Source organism: Ranitomeya variabilis, chromosome 2 (assembly GCF_051348905.1).
Source record: "Ranitomeya variabilis isolate aRanVar5 chromosome 2, aRanVar5.hap1, whole genome shotgun sequence".
NCBI lineage: Eukaryota > Metazoa > Chordata > Amphibia > Anura > Dendrobatidae > Ranitomeya > Ranitomeya variabilis.
Window position 1 is genome coordinate 494788051 of NC_135233.1, and position 17028 is coordinate 494805078.

At 43.0% G+C, this 17028-nt stretch overlaps 1 protein-coding gene across 1 annotated transcript in view; it reads left to right on the top strand.

Moving 5' to 3' along the window:
* Positions 1–593: 593 nt before the first annotated feature.
* LOC143806936 (dispanin subfamily A member 2b-like) overlaps positions 594–17028 on the top strand; it is a 35040-nt gene continuing 18605 nt past the window's right edge. The window contains exon 1 of the mRNA XM_077288007.1: positions 594–1043. Coding sequence (XP_077144122.1) covers positions 786–1043 — 258 coding nt within the window. The 5' untranslated portion in view covers positions 594–785. The remainder of the gene's footprint in view (positions 1044–17028) is intronic.

The following is a 17028-nucleotide window of genomic DNA, read 5'->3' on the forward strand; positions in this document are numbered from 1 at the left end:
AATGAAAAAAAAACAGATAAGTCATAAACTGATCCGTTTTCTATAGACTTTAATTTTAAAAAATACGGATCCAGTAGAGATCAGTTATTTAAAAACGGACTAATAAGTTGTGTCTGCACAACTTTTTTGCCAATGGATTGCTGCTGGATTCATTTTAATGGATCATTCATTACTGGACATGTAAACATAGTCTAAAGCTGTCAAATGTGCAAATGTAAACCCATCTTTAGACTCTTATACACCAAGGGCATGGCGACTCCCAGATAGTGCATTGATCCTCCGTATTATTTCCCATCCCGACTATATGTCTGTCCATCCCTGCTAATAACAGTGACAGAGCTCTCTGCCATGATAATTGATATGTGTAAGAATCTAAGATATGATCATTTATCTTCAATGTGGACCGACTACCTTGTCAGAGAGTTTAGTAAGAACATTGCTCTATAGTTTGTGCACCCCAGCCATGGAAGTGTAAATACACTGACAGCCATTATCTTTCATCTATTAATGATCTACCTATTGTTTATTTTTCACTACCCATAGACTCTCTCATTAGCTTATCTTTTACCCTTTACACCATTTCACAATTATGTCTTTCTGATCTGGTTACCAGGGATCTAAGTCAGGAATGAGTTCATGTGTAAATTGTTGGGTGTTAAATCCAAAAAGTAAAGCAAAATAACCCGTCACGTGTTGTTCCACCCTCTTCGTTTATTTTCCTTTCCATATCTTCCTCAGCAGAATCCCCAACACCAAATCCTCGGCTGTTCTTTCTCTCAGAGAAAATGGAAACCAAGGAAAATATTTCCACCCAACAGCTTGAGAAGCCGTTATCTGTTTACTGCGATGTCAATGAAGGCGATGAATCGTTGAAGGTAGAAATGATCCCTCTGAAAGATGCCAACATTCAACTTGAATCCACCAAGGTGACCATAATATCTGATCAACCGCCTGTAAGAGATCATATAATCTGGTCCATACTTAACTCTTTCTACATGAACTTCTGCTGCCTTGGACTTATTGCACTTATCTTTTCTGTTAAGGTGAGTACGAGACTATTTTTTCATACAAAGATTGCTAAAATCATTAAAAGGTAACAACATTTCCAGTACTGTAGTTGTGATAAGTGTTTCCCATGGGCTTTAATGCCTGCATATTTACTTATGTTTATTTCTTTATATTATTCTTAAATCGAAAATACACGAACATTCCTGTTAAAAATCTTAGCTCCCATTTATGATGTTTTCTATATAATCATTTCTCTTTAACTTGAAACAAGCATGTCCATACTGTATTTTGACAGTACATTTTTATAAAAACATAGCCTGAGGAACCTATTTCTATGGGACAAGAGTTTTCTCTAATCTATATATATAATTGTCTAAGGGTTTTTCCGTCTGTCTGTCTGTCTTTCTGTCTGTCTGTCTGTCTGTCCTGGAAATCCCGCGTCTCTGATTGGTCGAGGCCGCCAGGCCTCGACCAATCAGCGACGGGCACAGCATGGCGACGATGATGTCATAATGGAAATCCCGCGTCTCTGATTGGTCGAGGCCGCCAGGCCTCGACCAATCAGGAACGGGCACAGTATCGACGTAGATGTCATAATGGTTGCCATGGTGACGATGATGTCATAAAGGTTGCCTCGACCAATCAGCGACGGGCACAGTCTGCCGCGAATTCGCCTCGACCAATCAGCGACGGGCACAGTATCGACGTAGATGTCATAATGGTTGCCATGGTGACGATGATGTCATAAAGGTTGCCTCGACCAATCAGCGACGGGCACAGTCTGCCGCGAATTCGCCTCGACCAATCAGCGACGGGCACAGTATCGACGTAGATGTCATAATGGTTGCCATGGCGACGATGATGTCATAAAGGTTGCCTCGACCAATCAGCGACGGGCACAGTCTGACGCGAATTCTGGAATCATCATTGTCCATATACTATGGGGACGTGCATATTCTAGAATACCCGATGCATTAGAATCGGGCCACAGTCTAGTTAAAATATAAACAACAACTTAAAGGGCCATTATAATGATCTCCCCCCGCACTCACTTCGAGATAAAATTAAATCGTATATCCAGTCAAATCGGCTGCCTACTGTCTCGGAGGGGTGCTTGGCGAGACTGGAGGACGATTTTTCCCTAGAGGAGATTTCCTCAGTGGTTGGGGACTTGAAGCCAGGTAAAAGTCCTGGACCTGACGGCTTCACAGCTAGCTTTTACAAACAGTTCTCAGATCTGCTGTGTACTCCGCTCTTAACCTCTTGTAACTATGTGGCCTCGGGGGGGTCCTTTCCACCACAGGCCCTGGCTGCGCATATAACAGTCATTCCAAAGCCGGAGAAGGATCTTGCGCTCTGTAGCAGCTATCGTCCCATCTCACTTATTAATATAGACGTCAAAATTTACGCTAAAATGATAGCCAAAAGGCTAAATAGTCTTTTACCCCATCTGATTAACCAGGACCAGGTTGGTTTTGTTCCGGGAAGAGAGGCAAGGGATAATACCATAAGATCCATCTCTCTGATTGATAGGGCTAATAGAGGGGGCGATCCCATGTGTATACTCTCAATTGATGCCGAGAAGGCATTTGATAGGGTGGGATGGGAGTTCATGCATGGAGCCCTGGAGGGTATCGAGCTTAAAAAGAAGATGCTGAGGAGTATCATGGCACTCTACGAGGCTCCCTCGGCACAGATCAAAGTGAATGGGTCTCTGTCAAACCCTATACAAATTCGCAATGGTACTAGGCAGGGGTATCCTCTCTCACCCTTGCTATATGTTTTAACCATGGAGCACTTAGCCAATGTGATCCGCAACAATCCATCCATAAAGGGAATAGAGATTCAGTCAGAAGAACACAAATTGGCCCTGTTTGCTGACAACGTGCTTGTGTACATCACCTCTCCTATAACCACTGTTGTGAATTTGGTTTCTGGGCTCCCCCGGTGGTTTCTGGTGGTACTGCACTTGTGTGCTTCATCTCCTCTGTTCACCTGTTTCCATCAGGATGTGGGAGTTTTCTATTTAACCTGGCTCCTCAGTCATTTCTATGCCGGCCAACAATGTTACCAGAAGCCTTTCTGTTGCATGTTCCTGCTCCTAGACTACTATCAGCTAAGTTGGACTTGTAGTCCTAAGTTTGTTTTGCATTTTTGTTCCAGTTCTCTGTGATTGATTATTTCTGAGGCTGGAAGCTCTTGTGAGCTGAAATTGCCACTCTGGTGTCATGAGTTGATATTAGAGTCTTAAAGTAATTTCAGGATGGTGTTTTGAAAGGGTTTTCAGCTGACTGTGAAGTTCCCTTTTCTGTCTTCCTACTATCTAGTAAGCGGACCTCAATTTGCTAAACCTATCTTCATACTTCGTATGTCAATTTCCTCTGAAATCACCGACAATATATGTGGGGGCTACTGTCTGCCTTTTGGGGAAAATTTCTCTAGAGGTAAGCCAGGTCTGTATTTTCCTCTGCCAGGGTCAGTCAGTTCTCCGGCTGGCGCTGGGCGTCTAGGGATAAAACGTAGGCACGCTACCCGGCCACTGTTAGTTGTGCGGTAGGTTTAGCTCACAGTCAGCTCGAGTTCCCATCTTCCAAGAGCTAGTCCTTTTTGTATGCTTTACTATATTCTCTTGCCATTGAGAACCATGACAGTTTGGCCGGCCAAGGGTTAAAATAATTGGCAGAAGAAAGGAGAGAAAAGAACCCTGCAGAGAATTTTTTTTTTTTTTCCTGAGTTTGCTCATTAGTTGATTCACTTGCATCTCTGCTTACTGCAGCCTTCGTCTCTCTCTCCTTCTAATCCTTGAATGGTTCTGATTTCACCTGATTAATATGGATCCTCAGAGTTTAGCTACAGGTTTGGATAATCTCGCTGTGAAGGTTCAAAGTTTACAGGATTTTGTTATTCATGCTCCTATAACTGAACCTAGAATTCCTTTACCTGAATTTTTCTCCGGGGATAGATCTCGCTTCCAGAATTTCAAACATAATTGTAAATTATTTTTGTCTCTGAGATCTCGCTCCGCTGGAGATCCTGCACAGCAGGTCAGGATTGTAATTTCCTTGCTCCGGGGCGACCCTCAGGACTGGGCATTTGCTTTGGCACCAGGGGATCCTGCGTTGCTCAATGTGGATGCGTTTTTCCTGGCTTTGGGGTTGCTTTATGAGGAACCTCATTTGGAGATTCAGGCTGAAAAAGCCTTAATGGCCCTGTCTCAAGGGCTGGATGAGGCTGAAATATACTGCCAAAAATTTCGTAAGTGGTCTGTGCTTACTCAGTGGAATGAGTGCGCCCTGGCGGCGAATTTCAGAGAGGGTCTCTCTGATGCCATTAAGAATGTTATGGTGGGGTTCCCTGTGCCTACAGGTCTGAATGAGTCCATGACAATAGCTATTCAGATTGATCGGCGTTTGCGGGAGCGCAAACCTGTGCACCATTTGGCAGTGTCTACTGAGAAGGCGCCAGAGATTATGCAATGTGATAGAATTCTGTCCAGAAGCGAACGACAGAATTTTAGGCGAAAAAATGGGTTATGCTTCTATTGTGGTGATTCAACTCATGTTATATCAGCATGCTCTAAACGTACTAAGAAGGTTGATAAGTCTGTTTCAATTGGCACTTTACAGTCTAAGTTTATTCTATCTGTGACCCTGATTTGCTCTTTATCGTCTATTACCGCGGACGCCTATGTCGACTCTGGCGCCGCTTTGAGTCTTATGGATTGGTCCTTTGCCAAACGCTGTGGGTTTGATTTAGAGCCTCTGGAAGTTCCTATACCTCTGAAGGGTATTGACTCCACGCCATTGGCTAGTAATAAACCACAATACTGGACACAAGTAAATATGCGTATTAATCCGGATCACCAGGAGATTATTCGCTTCCTTGTGTTGTATAATCTACATGATGTGTTGGTGCTTGGATTGCCATGGCTGCAATCTCATAACCCAGTCCTCGACTGGAAAGCAATGTCTGTGTTAAGCTGGGGATGTCAGGGGACTCATGGGGACGTACCTTTGGTTTCCATTTCGTCATCTATTCCCTCTGAGATTCCGGAATTTTTATCTGATTATCGTGACGTTTTTGAGGAGCCTAAAATTGGTTCACTACCTCCGCACAGAGAGTGCGATTGTACTATAGATCTGATTCCGGGCAGTAAGTTTCCAAAGGGTCGTTTATTTAATCTATCTGTGCCTGAACATGCTGCTATGCGGGAATATATTAAGGAGTCCTTGGAAAAGGGACATATTCGTCCTTCGTCATCTCCCTTAGGAGCCGGTTTTTTCTTTGTATCTAAAAAAGATGGCTCTTTGAGGCCGTGTATTGATTATCGGCTTTTGAATAAAATCACGGTTAAATATCAGTATCCTTTGCCACTGCTTACTGATTTGTTTGCTCGAATAAAGGGGGCCAAGTGGTTCTCTAAGATTGATCTTCGTGGGGCGTATAATTTAGTGCGAATTAAGCAGGGGGATGAGTGGAAAACCGCATTTAATACGCCTGAGGGCCATTTTGAGTATTTAGTAATGCCTTTTGGTCTTTCAAATGCCCCTTCAGTCTTTCAGTCCTTTATGCATGACATTTTCCGTGAATATTTGGATACATTTTTGATTGTGTATCTGGATGATATTTTGATTTTTTCGGATGACTGGGACTCTCATGTCCAACAGGTCAGGAGGGTTTTTCAGGTTTTGCGCTCTAATTCCTTGTGTGTAAAGGGTTCTAAGTGCGTTTTTGGGGTTCAAAAGATTTCGTTTTTGGGGTACATTTTTTCCCCCTCTTCCATTGAGATGGACCCTGTCAAGGTTCAGGCTATTTGTGATTGGACGCAACCCTCTTCTCTTAAGAGCCTTCAGAAGTTTTTGGGCTTTGCTAATTTTTATCGTCGATTTATAACTGGTTTTTCTGATGTCGCTAAACCGTTGACTGATTTGACTAAGAAGGGTGCTGATGTTGCTGAGTGGTCCCCTGCTGCTGTGGAGGCCTTTCAGGAGCTTAAGCGCCGCTTTTCTTCCGCCCCTGTATTGCGTCAGCCTGATGTTACTCTTCCTTTTCAGGTTGAGGTCGACGCTTCAGAAATCGGAGCTGGGGCGGTTTTGTCGCAGAAAAGTTCCGACTGCTCCGTGATGAGACCTTGTGCGTTCTTTTCTCGTAAGTTTTCGCCCGCTGAGCGAAATTATGATATTGGTAATCGGGAGCTCTTGGCTATGAAGTGGGCTTTTGAGGAGTGGCGTCATTGGCTTGAGGGGGCTAGACATCAGGTGGTGGTATTGACCGACCACAAGAATTTGATTTATCTTGAGTCCGCCAGGCGTCTGAATCCTAGACAGGCGCGCTGGTCGTTATTTTTCTCTCGGTTTAATTTTGTGGTTTCTTACCTACCGGGTTCTAAAAATGTGAAGGCGGATGCCCTTTCTAGGAGTTTTGAGCCTGATTCCCCTGGTAATTCTGAACCTACAGGTATCCTTAAGGATGGAGTGATATTATCTGCTGTTTCCCCAGATTTGCGACGGGTCTTGCAGGAGTTTCAGGCGGATAGACCTGATCGTTGCCCGCCTGGTAGATTGTTTGTTCCTGATGATTGGACCAGTAGAGTCATCTCGGAGGTCCATTCTTCTGCGTTAGCAGGTCATCCTGGAATCTTTGGTACCAGGGATTTGGTGGCTAGGTCCTTCTGGTGGCCTTCCCTGTCGCGAGATGTGCGAGGTTTTGTGCAGTCTTGTGATGTTTGTGCTCGGGCCAAGCCTTGTTGTTCTCGGGCTAGTGGATTGTTGTTATCCTTGCCTATTCCGAAGAGGCCTTGGACTCACATCTCCATGGACTTTATTTCTGATCTCCCTGTTTCTCAGAAGATGTCTGTCATCTGGGTGGTGTGTGACCGTTTCTCTAAGATGGTCCATTTGGTTCCCTTGCCTAAATTGCCTTCTTCATCCGAGCTGGTTCCTCTGTTTTTTCAAAATGTGGTGCGCTTGCATGGTATTCCGGAGAATATCGTTTCTGACAGGGGAACCCAATTCGTGTCTAGATTTTGGCGAGCGTTCTGTGCTAGGATGGGCATTGATTTGTCTTTTTCGTCTGCTTTCCACCCTCAGACTAATGGCCAGACCGAGCGAACTAATCAGACCTTGGAGACTTATTTGAGGTGTTTTGTGTCTGCGGATCAGGATGATTGGGTTGCCTTTTTGCCCTTGGCGGAGTTTGCCCTCAATAATCGGGCTAGTTCTGCCACCTTGGTTTCTCCTTTCTTCTGTAATTCGGGGTTTCATCCTCGTTTCTCTTCCGGTCAGGTGGAGTCTTCGGATTGTCCTGGAGTGGATGCTGTGGTGGAGAGGTTGCATCAGATTTGGGGGCATGTGGTGGACAATTTGAAGTTGTCCCAGGAGAAGACTCAGCATTTTGCCAACCGCCGTCGTCGTATTGGTCCTCGTCTTTGTGTTGGGGACTTGGTGTGGTTATCTTCTCGTTTTGTCCCTATGAAGGTTTCTTCTCCTAAGTTTAAGCCTCGGTTCATCGGCCCGTACAAGATATTGGAGATTCTTAACCCTGTGTCCTTTCGTTTGGACCTCCCTGCATCTTTTTCTATTCATAATGTCTTCCATCGGTCATTGTTGCGCAGGTATGAGGTACCGGTTGTGCCTTCCGTTGAGCCTCCTGCTCCGGTGTTGGTTGAGGGTGAGTTGGAGTACGTTGTCGAGAAGATCTTGGACTCCCGTGTTTCCAGACGGAGACTTCAGTATCTGGTTAAGTGGAAGGGCTACGGTCAGGAGGATAACTCTTGGGTGACAGCCTCTGATGTTCATGCCTCCGATTTGGTCCGTGCCTTTCATAGGGCTCATCCTGATCGCCCTGGTGGTTCTGGTGAGGGTTCGGTGCCCCCTCCTTGAGGGGGGGGGTACTGTTGTGAATTTGGTTTCTGGGCTCCCCCGGTGGTTTCTGGTGGTACTGCACTTGTGTGCTTCATCTCCTCTGTTCACCTGTTTCCATCAGGATGTGGGAGTTTTCTATTTAACCTGGCTCCTCAGTCATTTCTATGCCGGCCAACAATGTTACCAGAAGCCTTTCTGTTGCATGTTCCTGCTCCTAGACTACTATCAGCTAAGTTGGACTTGTAGTCCTAAGTTTGTTTTGCATTTTTGTTCCAGTTCTCTGTGATTGATTATTTCTGAGGCTGGAAGCTCTTGTGAGCTGAAATTGCCACTCTGGTGTCATGAGTTGATATTAGAGTCTTAAAGTAATTTCAGAATGGTGTTTTGAAAGGGTTTTCAGCTGACTGTGAAGTTCCCTTTTCTGTCTTCCTACTATCTAGTAAGCGGACCTCAATTTGCTAAACCTATCTTCATACTTCGTATGTCAATTTCCTCTGAAATCACCGACAATATATGTGGGGGCTACTGTCTGCCTTTTGGGGAAAATTTCTCTAGAGGTAAGCCAGGTCTGTATTTTCCTCTGCCAGGGTCAGTCAGTTCTCCGGCTGGCGCTGGGCGTCTAGGGATAAAACGTAGGCACGCTACCCGGCCACTGTTAGTTGTGCGGTAGGTTTAGCTCACAGTCAGCTCGAGTTCCCATCTTCCAAGAGCTAGTCCTTTTTGTATGCTTTACTATGTTCTCTTGCCATTGAGAACCATGACAAACCACCATCTCCAATATCATCTCAGAGCTTCAGAGATTCGGGCTCCTGAGCAATTTCAAGATAAACTCACATAAATCGGAAGTTCTAAATGTCTCACTCTCGCCCTCCCTGGTCTCCCAATTGAGCTCCTCTTTCCCGTTCAGATGGCGAACAGATTCACTTAAATACCTGGGCATTACACTGACCTCAAAATCAACACAGTTATATGAAGCTAACTACAGACCGGCCCTTCGCAGAGTAGAGATAGGTCTGGAAAGGTGGAATAAACTTCATTTATCCTGGCTAGGCAGAATAAATTCCATCAAGATGGATTTGCTGCCACGTCTCCTCTACTTTTTCCAGACTATCCCTATGGCCCTCCCACCCTCCTTTTTCTCCAGGCTTAAGGCCATGATCACACGGTATATCTGGTCTGGCAAGCGCACACGTATATCACACCTACTCTTAAGCAGGTCTAAACAGGTAGGAGGACTAGGCCTTCCAAACTTCCAATTTTACAACTATGCTTCCCTGGGAACCTGCGTTATGGACCTCTTCCACCACGCCCGCAACAAAAAATGGGTGAATTTAGAACTTAGACTCTCGGCGACCAATCCTATTACCAACATTTGGCAAAAGAAAAACGCACATGAAAGGAGAGAGGACCTTCCCCTCCTCACAAGAAATTTAGCGCTTTTCATCAAAAATGGTAGCCAAAAACTCAATATTTCCTCGATACCTTGCCCCATGACCCCGATTATTGATAACCTAGACTTTCCGGCCAGACAGAGTAAAGCCTTCTTTTTGCACAAGCACAGAGACAGTCATCCGATAGTCTATGATTATATAACCCAATCTACAATAAAACCCCTTCGGTCCCTCTTTGCTGAATCAGATCCACCTCCTGGCTCATGGTTTTTATATGAACAGATCAAAAGTTTCATTAATGTGATTTCTAGACAGGCCAAAATATTTAGACCCCTCACTCCCTTTGAGTCGGCATGCCTGGGTGCGGGCCCTCCTACGCGTTCGGTATCATTCTTATATAGGATGTTCCAAGATCATCAGGTATCCGCGTTTGGCTCCCCTGCTTTCTTTGCGAAATGGGAGAATGACCTAAACAAAACTTTATCATTAGAGGATAGATCCAAGTGTCTCCTTCATACTTTCAGATCTTCGCTATGTGCCGACCACCAAGAGAGAAGTTACAAACTACTGTCCCGGTGGTATAGATGCCCGGACAGTATCCATAGTATGTTTCCATCCACCCCAGATGTATACTGGAGATGTTGGACAGAAAAGGGATCATACTCACACATTTGGTGGTCTTGCCCTCCCATTCATAAATTCTGGAAGGATGTTTTTGATTTACACAACAAACTATCCTTTTATAGGATGCAGCCGACTATGGAGCTGGCCTTGTTATCGATATGCGATCTCTCCATTGCCAGATTTAAGAGAGGTCTTCTTAGACATTTCCTCACAGCCGCACGTAATCTAATACCTAGGTATTGGAAACAATCCAAATCCCCATCACGCTCTGATCTTGTTTTAGAATTGAACCATATATACAGAATGGAGCAGTTGATCGGGCAGGATACAGGAACCCTAGACAAAGTGCTGAATATATGGTCTCCGTGGATCATGTTCAGAGAGACTCCAGATTTGATATCATGGATGGGGCACAGTTGACCGCAGATGGGAAGCCAGGAACCCAATTCCCCCCTCTTGTTCCCCCCATCTTTCCCTTTTCTCTCTCCTTTCTCTTTATCTTCTTAAACATAATTAAAGTTTAAGCTATTTCGTAGTTATCACTCGATGTTATGTTATAGCTATCTCAGCTCTTAAAACTCAGCCGATTCCATGTGCTCGCATCAAGGACATTAGAAAGAATTGTATCACTCAAGTTACTTCAAACCTTAATGCATTTTATTGTTTAAAAATGCTTACATCAAAAGTTGCTTACTTACATTTATGTCTGCTAACGATTTGAACTATAATGAATATTTGTACACAATTTGCTTCAATAAAAAGATTTACACAAAATATAAACAACACACTGAAAAAAAAACGCTACCCAAAGCAGAGGCAAAGGGAGACTAGACAATTTCCAGAGAACTTTTATTTTAGATAAAAAACATTACACACAGTTGTGCTTAAAAGTTTACATACTCCAGACGAATTTTTGTTTTCTTGGCCTTTTTTCAAAAATATGAATGATAGCACCAACACTTTTTCTCCACTCATGGTTAGTGGTTGAGTGAAGCCATTTATTGTCAAACTACTGTGTTTTCTCTTTTTAAATCGTAATGACAACCCAAAACATCCAAATTACCCTGATCAAAAGTTCACATACCCTGGTGAATTTGGCCTGATAACAGGCACAGAAGTTGACACAAATGGGTTTGAATGGCTACTAAAGGTAACATCCTAACCTGTGACCTGTTTGCTTGTAATCAGTGTGTGGGCATAAAAGCTGAATGAGTTTCTGGGATCCAGACAGACTCTTGCATCTTTCATCCAGCCGCTGACATTTCTGGATTGTGAGTCATGGAGAAATCAAAAGAATTGTCAATGGATCTACGGGAAAAGGTAGTTGAACTGTATAAACCAGGAAAGGGATACAAAAAGATATCCAAGGAATTGATAATTCCAGTCAGCAGCGTTCAAACTGTGATTAACAAATGGAAAATCAGGGAGTCTGTAAAAACAAAACCATAGTCAGGCAGACCAACAAAAATGTCGTCCACAACTGCCAGGAAAATTTTTCGGGATACAAAGAAAAACCCACAAGTAACATCAGCTGAAATACAGGACTCTCTGAAAACTAGCGGTGTGGCTGTTTCAAGATGCACAATGAGGAAGCACTTGAAGAAAAATGGGCTGCGTGGTCGAATCGCCATAAGAAAGCCATTACTGCGCAAATGCCACAAAGTGTCTCACCTACAATACGCAAAACAGCACAGAGACAAGCCTCAAAAGTTCTGGAGCAAGGTAATTTGGAGTGATTAGACTAAAATGGAACTTTTTGGCCACAATCATAGACGTTACATTTGAAGAGAGGTTAACAAGGCCTATGATGAAAGAAACACCAGTCCTACTGTAAAGCATGGAGGTGGATCGCTGATGTTTTGGGGATGTGTGAGCTACAAAAGCACAGGAAACCGTCAAAGTTGAAGGAAAAATGAATACTGCACATTATCAGCAAATACTGGAGGCAAATTTGCACTCATCAGCGTGGAAACTGCGCATGGGACGTACTTGGACGTTCCAACATGACAACAATCAAAAACAAGGCCAAGTTGACCTGTCATTGGCTACAGTAGAACAAAGTGATGGTTCTGGAGTGGCCATCTCAGTCTCCTGACCTCAATATTTTTGAGCAACTCTGGGGAGATCTCAAGCGTGCAGTTCATGATAGACAGCCCAGGAATTTACAGGAACTGGAGGCTTTTTGCCAAGAAGAGTGGGTAGCTTTACCATCTGAGAAAATAAAGAAACTCAGCCACAACTACCACAAAAGACTTCAAGCTGTCATTGATGCTAGAGGGGGCAATACATGGTATTAAGAAATGAGGTATGTGAACTTCTGATCATTTGGATGTTTTGGGTTGTCATTATGATTTAAAAAGAGAAAACAGTAGTTTGAGAATAAATGTCTTCACCCAACCACTAACCATGAGTGGAGAAACATTTTGGGTGTTATCATTCATATTCTCTGAAAAAAGGCTAAGAAAGCAAAAATTTTGAAGATGTATGTAAACTTTTGAGCACAACTGTATATGTATATGCATATATATATATATTACAAGTCAGACTCAGTGTCAAATACACCTGAGAATTGCAGAACTTAGCTTTATGTCTAATTCTAAGTAGTCTTCTACAAGCTGGGGCTCCAATCTACTGAAAGGTAGCAACTAAATTGGTTGTCTCACTTATGCCTTTGAATCTCTGGTATGGTGCCCCCTCTGCTAAAGCCTGCCCAGGCATTTCTAATGGGCTCATACCAGTCATTTTGTATGCAGTGCTGTGAAAAAGTTTTAGGCAGGTGTATAAAAATGCTGCAAAGTAATAATATTTCTAAAAGTAGAAGTATGAACGTTTTATATTTCTCAGTTAACAAGATGCAAAGTGATTAAAAAAAGGAGAAATCTAAATCGCATCAATATTTGGTGTTCTCACCCTTCTCCTTCATAACAGCATCAACATTTGCACAAAGTCAAGGATTTTGCAGGATTATAGGCAAGCGTATGAGGAAAGCAATTATTCCAAACAGGTGATACTGATCATCAAATTCATATGTAGGCTGAATCACGGTAATTAAGTGAAACAGAAACAACTGTGCAGGAGACTTAAAACTGGGTGAGGAACAAACTCTGCTACACCCCTCAGAAGAAGCTTAAATGCGAAACGCGTGTCATGGGTGCTTCTTGGCTGGACGACTGCACTGGTTTGCCTCTTTACTTTTAATACACAGTTTTTTTAATGTGATCTTGCTGTTGACTTGTCACCCAACTCGCTCCTGGGTAAATCACTTGTGCTCTACGCACACCTGGGGATTTATTCCAATTTTCACTGGAAATGTTTATTCTCTATTTGTAGTGCTGTACATTTTGTACAATACTAGACCTTTTTTCTTAAACCTATACACATGGTTTGCATTGATCCCATTTCCCCTACGATTTCGGTGCCATGCTTTTGGCTGTTATTGTAATATAATTTACAGTATGATACACTAGTACTGTCTTTGTGTGTATATTATTGAACCTACTATTTGTCATCTTTATAGTTTCACTTTTTGAATCAGTTGTCTATTTACTCTTAACAGGTGTTTAGCGATTTGATTCAATGGTCTCAAAATGAGATCTCTTTTACTATTACTATAAGATCTTTGATGTGTATATACTGTATTTTTTGTACATCGTACTTAGCATGGCTTTTATGTTTAGAGCTTGGTGGATATATTATCAAGGTGTCTGCAGTGTGGAGTCCACCTCTGTTTTTACATCTCCTTTTTTTTATGTTGTTATATGATATGTAGTGATGAGTGAATATACTCGTTACTCAAGATTTCCTGAGAACGATCGGGTGTCCTCCGAGTATTTTTTAGTGCTCGGAAATTTCGTTTTTATTGCCGCAGCTGAATGATTTACATCTGTTAGCCAGCATAAGTACATGTGGGGGTTGCCTGGTTGCTATGGAATCCCCACATGTACTTATGCTGACTAACAGATGTAAATCATTCAGCTGCTACAATAAAAACTAAATCTCCGAGCACTAAAAAATACTCGGAGGACACCCGAGCGTGCTCGGGAAATCTCGAGTAACGAGTATATTCGCTCATCACTAGTGATATGTAATCAAGTTTTATTTGTATTCAATTTGGCTATAATACTCCATTTTGTATATAGGATTAAGAGAACCTTCTATTATTGGGTCCATTTATAGGTTTCTGCAATAAAGGTGAGGTTCTGGAAGACAGTTTCATATCACAGGTTGTTCCTCATAGCACAACTGAGCACAGCAACAAGACACAAAGTAGTTATACTGCATTAGCAAGCGCACTTGGTAAGGAAGATGTCTAGCAAGAGATCCGGATCTGTTCCTGGACATCTTCCCTACCAAGTTGTCTTCATTTCCTGCTGCCATCACAGGCTCTCATGTCCCTGCACTATGGTAGGACTTCAGTTTATGAGTGAGCCGGATAATCATTTTTTCTATGCATCAGCAAGGGAGCCTCTCCTAGGGAAAGATTTCAAAGAAGTCAGGGGTTTTGAGATGTGCTGTTCAAGCTCTTCTGAAGAAGCAAATGGGCAATGGGCAATGTTGAGGGCTGTAGACGCAGTGGTGGGTCAAAGAAGCTTAGTGCAGCAAATGAAAGACACATCATGCTTAATTTATTAATAATAATAAGTTTATTTCTATAGCGGCAATATAGTCTGCAGCACTTTACATTTTAGAGGAGATTTGTACAGACAATAAAAGATATTACAGATTAACAATAATAGATAAATCAACAGATACAGGAAGAGTGAGGGCCCTGCTGCTCGCAAGCTTACAATCTATGAGGAAATAAGGGGGGCACAAAGGTGGATGGTAACAATTGATGTCATTGTTTTGACCAGCCGTAATGTAATAAATAGGGCGTTCATGTAATGCTGCATGAACTGTTTACCAACCAGTATGTGTACAGACACAGATTATACGAGGGTCCTGGTTTTGAAGAAAATTTTGTATGGGCAACACAGGGATAGTTAGATAAGTATGTTGAGGCGATAGGTCAGTCTAAAGAATTTCGTTTTTAGGGCATGCTTAAAAGTGTGAGCATTGGGCATTAATCAAAGTGTCCTGGTAGTGGATTCCAAAGAATTGGATAGAGAAGTCTTAGAGACAGGAATGGGAGGTTCGGATTTTCAAACTGGCCTTTTTTTTCCTCGCTCAATTAAATAAGCAAAAGGCATTAAGTGCACAGTGACCATGTGATTATGCTTCAACACAGGGGCCACGGCTGACACCTGCCTGAAGAAGCGTTTGTTTTTTTTATTCAGTATGTGATAGTATTCATTATATAAACTAGGGGGCAGGTTAGTGAGGGATCAGTGACCTGTCAGCAGTCTGCATTATGAATATCGAGTATACTCGTTGCTCGGGTTTTCCCCAGCACGCTCGGGTGACCTCCGAGTATTTGTAAGTGCTTGGAGATTAAGTTTTCGTCACCTCAGCTGAATGATTTACGGCTGCTAGACAGACTGAACACATGTGGGGATTCCCTAGCAACCAGGCAACCCCCACATGTACTCAGCCTGGCTAGTAGATGTAAATCATTCAGCTGCAGCAAGGAAAACTAAATCTCCAAACACAAATAATCGGAGATCACCCGAGCGTGCTTAGGAAAACCCGAGCAACGAGTATACTCGCTCATCACTAATTAAGAAACAACCACAAGATGGATTTCATCAACCCAGGCATCATTTTATTCAGTATAACGGTGCCGACCTGACAATGTGTGTAGGTTACTTTTGTGAATTCCGTTCTCGGGCTCCCTCCTGTGGTCGTGAATGGTACTTTGGTGAGTTCTGTCCTTGGACACCCTCTGATGGCTTTGAGTGGAACTGCTGATCTTTGAGCTTGGCTTTCTCAGCTGCCCTCGTTATTGCTGCTGCTGGCTTCCCTATTTAACTCTGCCCAGGTCGTTAGTTCATGCCAGCTGTCAATGTCTCAGTACTGGTTCAGATCTCTCTTGGATTTCTCAGATGACCTGTCTACTCCAGCAGAAGCTAAGTCCTCGCTAGTTCATTTGCTGTTCATTGGTTTTTGAATATATTTCTCAGTACATGTTATGTTTCCAGTCCAGCTTGCTATTATGATATTTCCTTGCTAGCTGGAAGCTCTGGGGGTGCAGAGCTGCACCTCCACACCGTGAGTCGGTGTGGAGGTCTTTTTGCACACTCTGCGGGGTTTTTGTAGTTTTTTAATACTGACCGCATAGTTCCCTTTCCTATCCTCTGTCTTTCTAGAGAAGATTCGGCCTCCTTTGCTAAAATCTGTTTCATTCCTGTGTTTGTTACTTTCCTCTTAACTCACAGTTAATATTTGTGGGGGGCTACCTTAACTTTGGGGAATTTCTCTGAGGCAAGGTAGGCTGCTATTTCTATCTTTAGAGGTAGTTAGCTCTTTGGCTGTGAAGAGGCATCTAGGGAGAGTTAGGTACGCTCCACGGCTATTTCTAGTGTGTGTGATAGGATTAGGGATTGCGGTCAGTAGAGTTACCACTTCCTCAGAGCTTGTCCCAGGTTTTCCATTTTAACCATCAGGTCATTTCGGGTGCTCCTAACCACCAGGTCCATGACAGTACAGCTGGCCCACAAAGTGTTAATGCATCTCAAAAGAGGGAAAAGAGAAGTTCTGAGTCAATTTTTTTTTCTTTGCTGCTTGTTTTGTCTTTCTTTTCCCCTTAACCCATGGGTGGTTCAGGACTCAGGTGTAGATATGGATATTCAGGGTTTGTCCTCTTGTGTGGATCAACTCGCTGTCAGGGTACAGAGTATTCAAGATTATGTAGTTCAGAATCCGATGTTAGAGCCTAGAATTCCAATTCCTGATTTGTTTTCTGGGGATAGATCTAAATTTTTGAATTTCAAAAATAATTGCAGACTGTTTCTTGCTCTGAAACCCCGCTCCTCTGGTGACCCCATTCAGCAAGTAAAGATTGTTATTTCTTTGTTGCGTGGTGACCCGCAAGACTGGGCATTCTCCCTTGAGCCAGGAAATCCTGCATTGCTTAATGTAGATGCATTTTTTCTAGCGCTTGGATTTCTTTATGATGAACCTAATTCTGTGGATCAGGCAGAAAAGATCTTGCTGACTCTATGTCAGGGTCAGGATGAGGCAGAAGTATATTGCCAGAAGTTTAG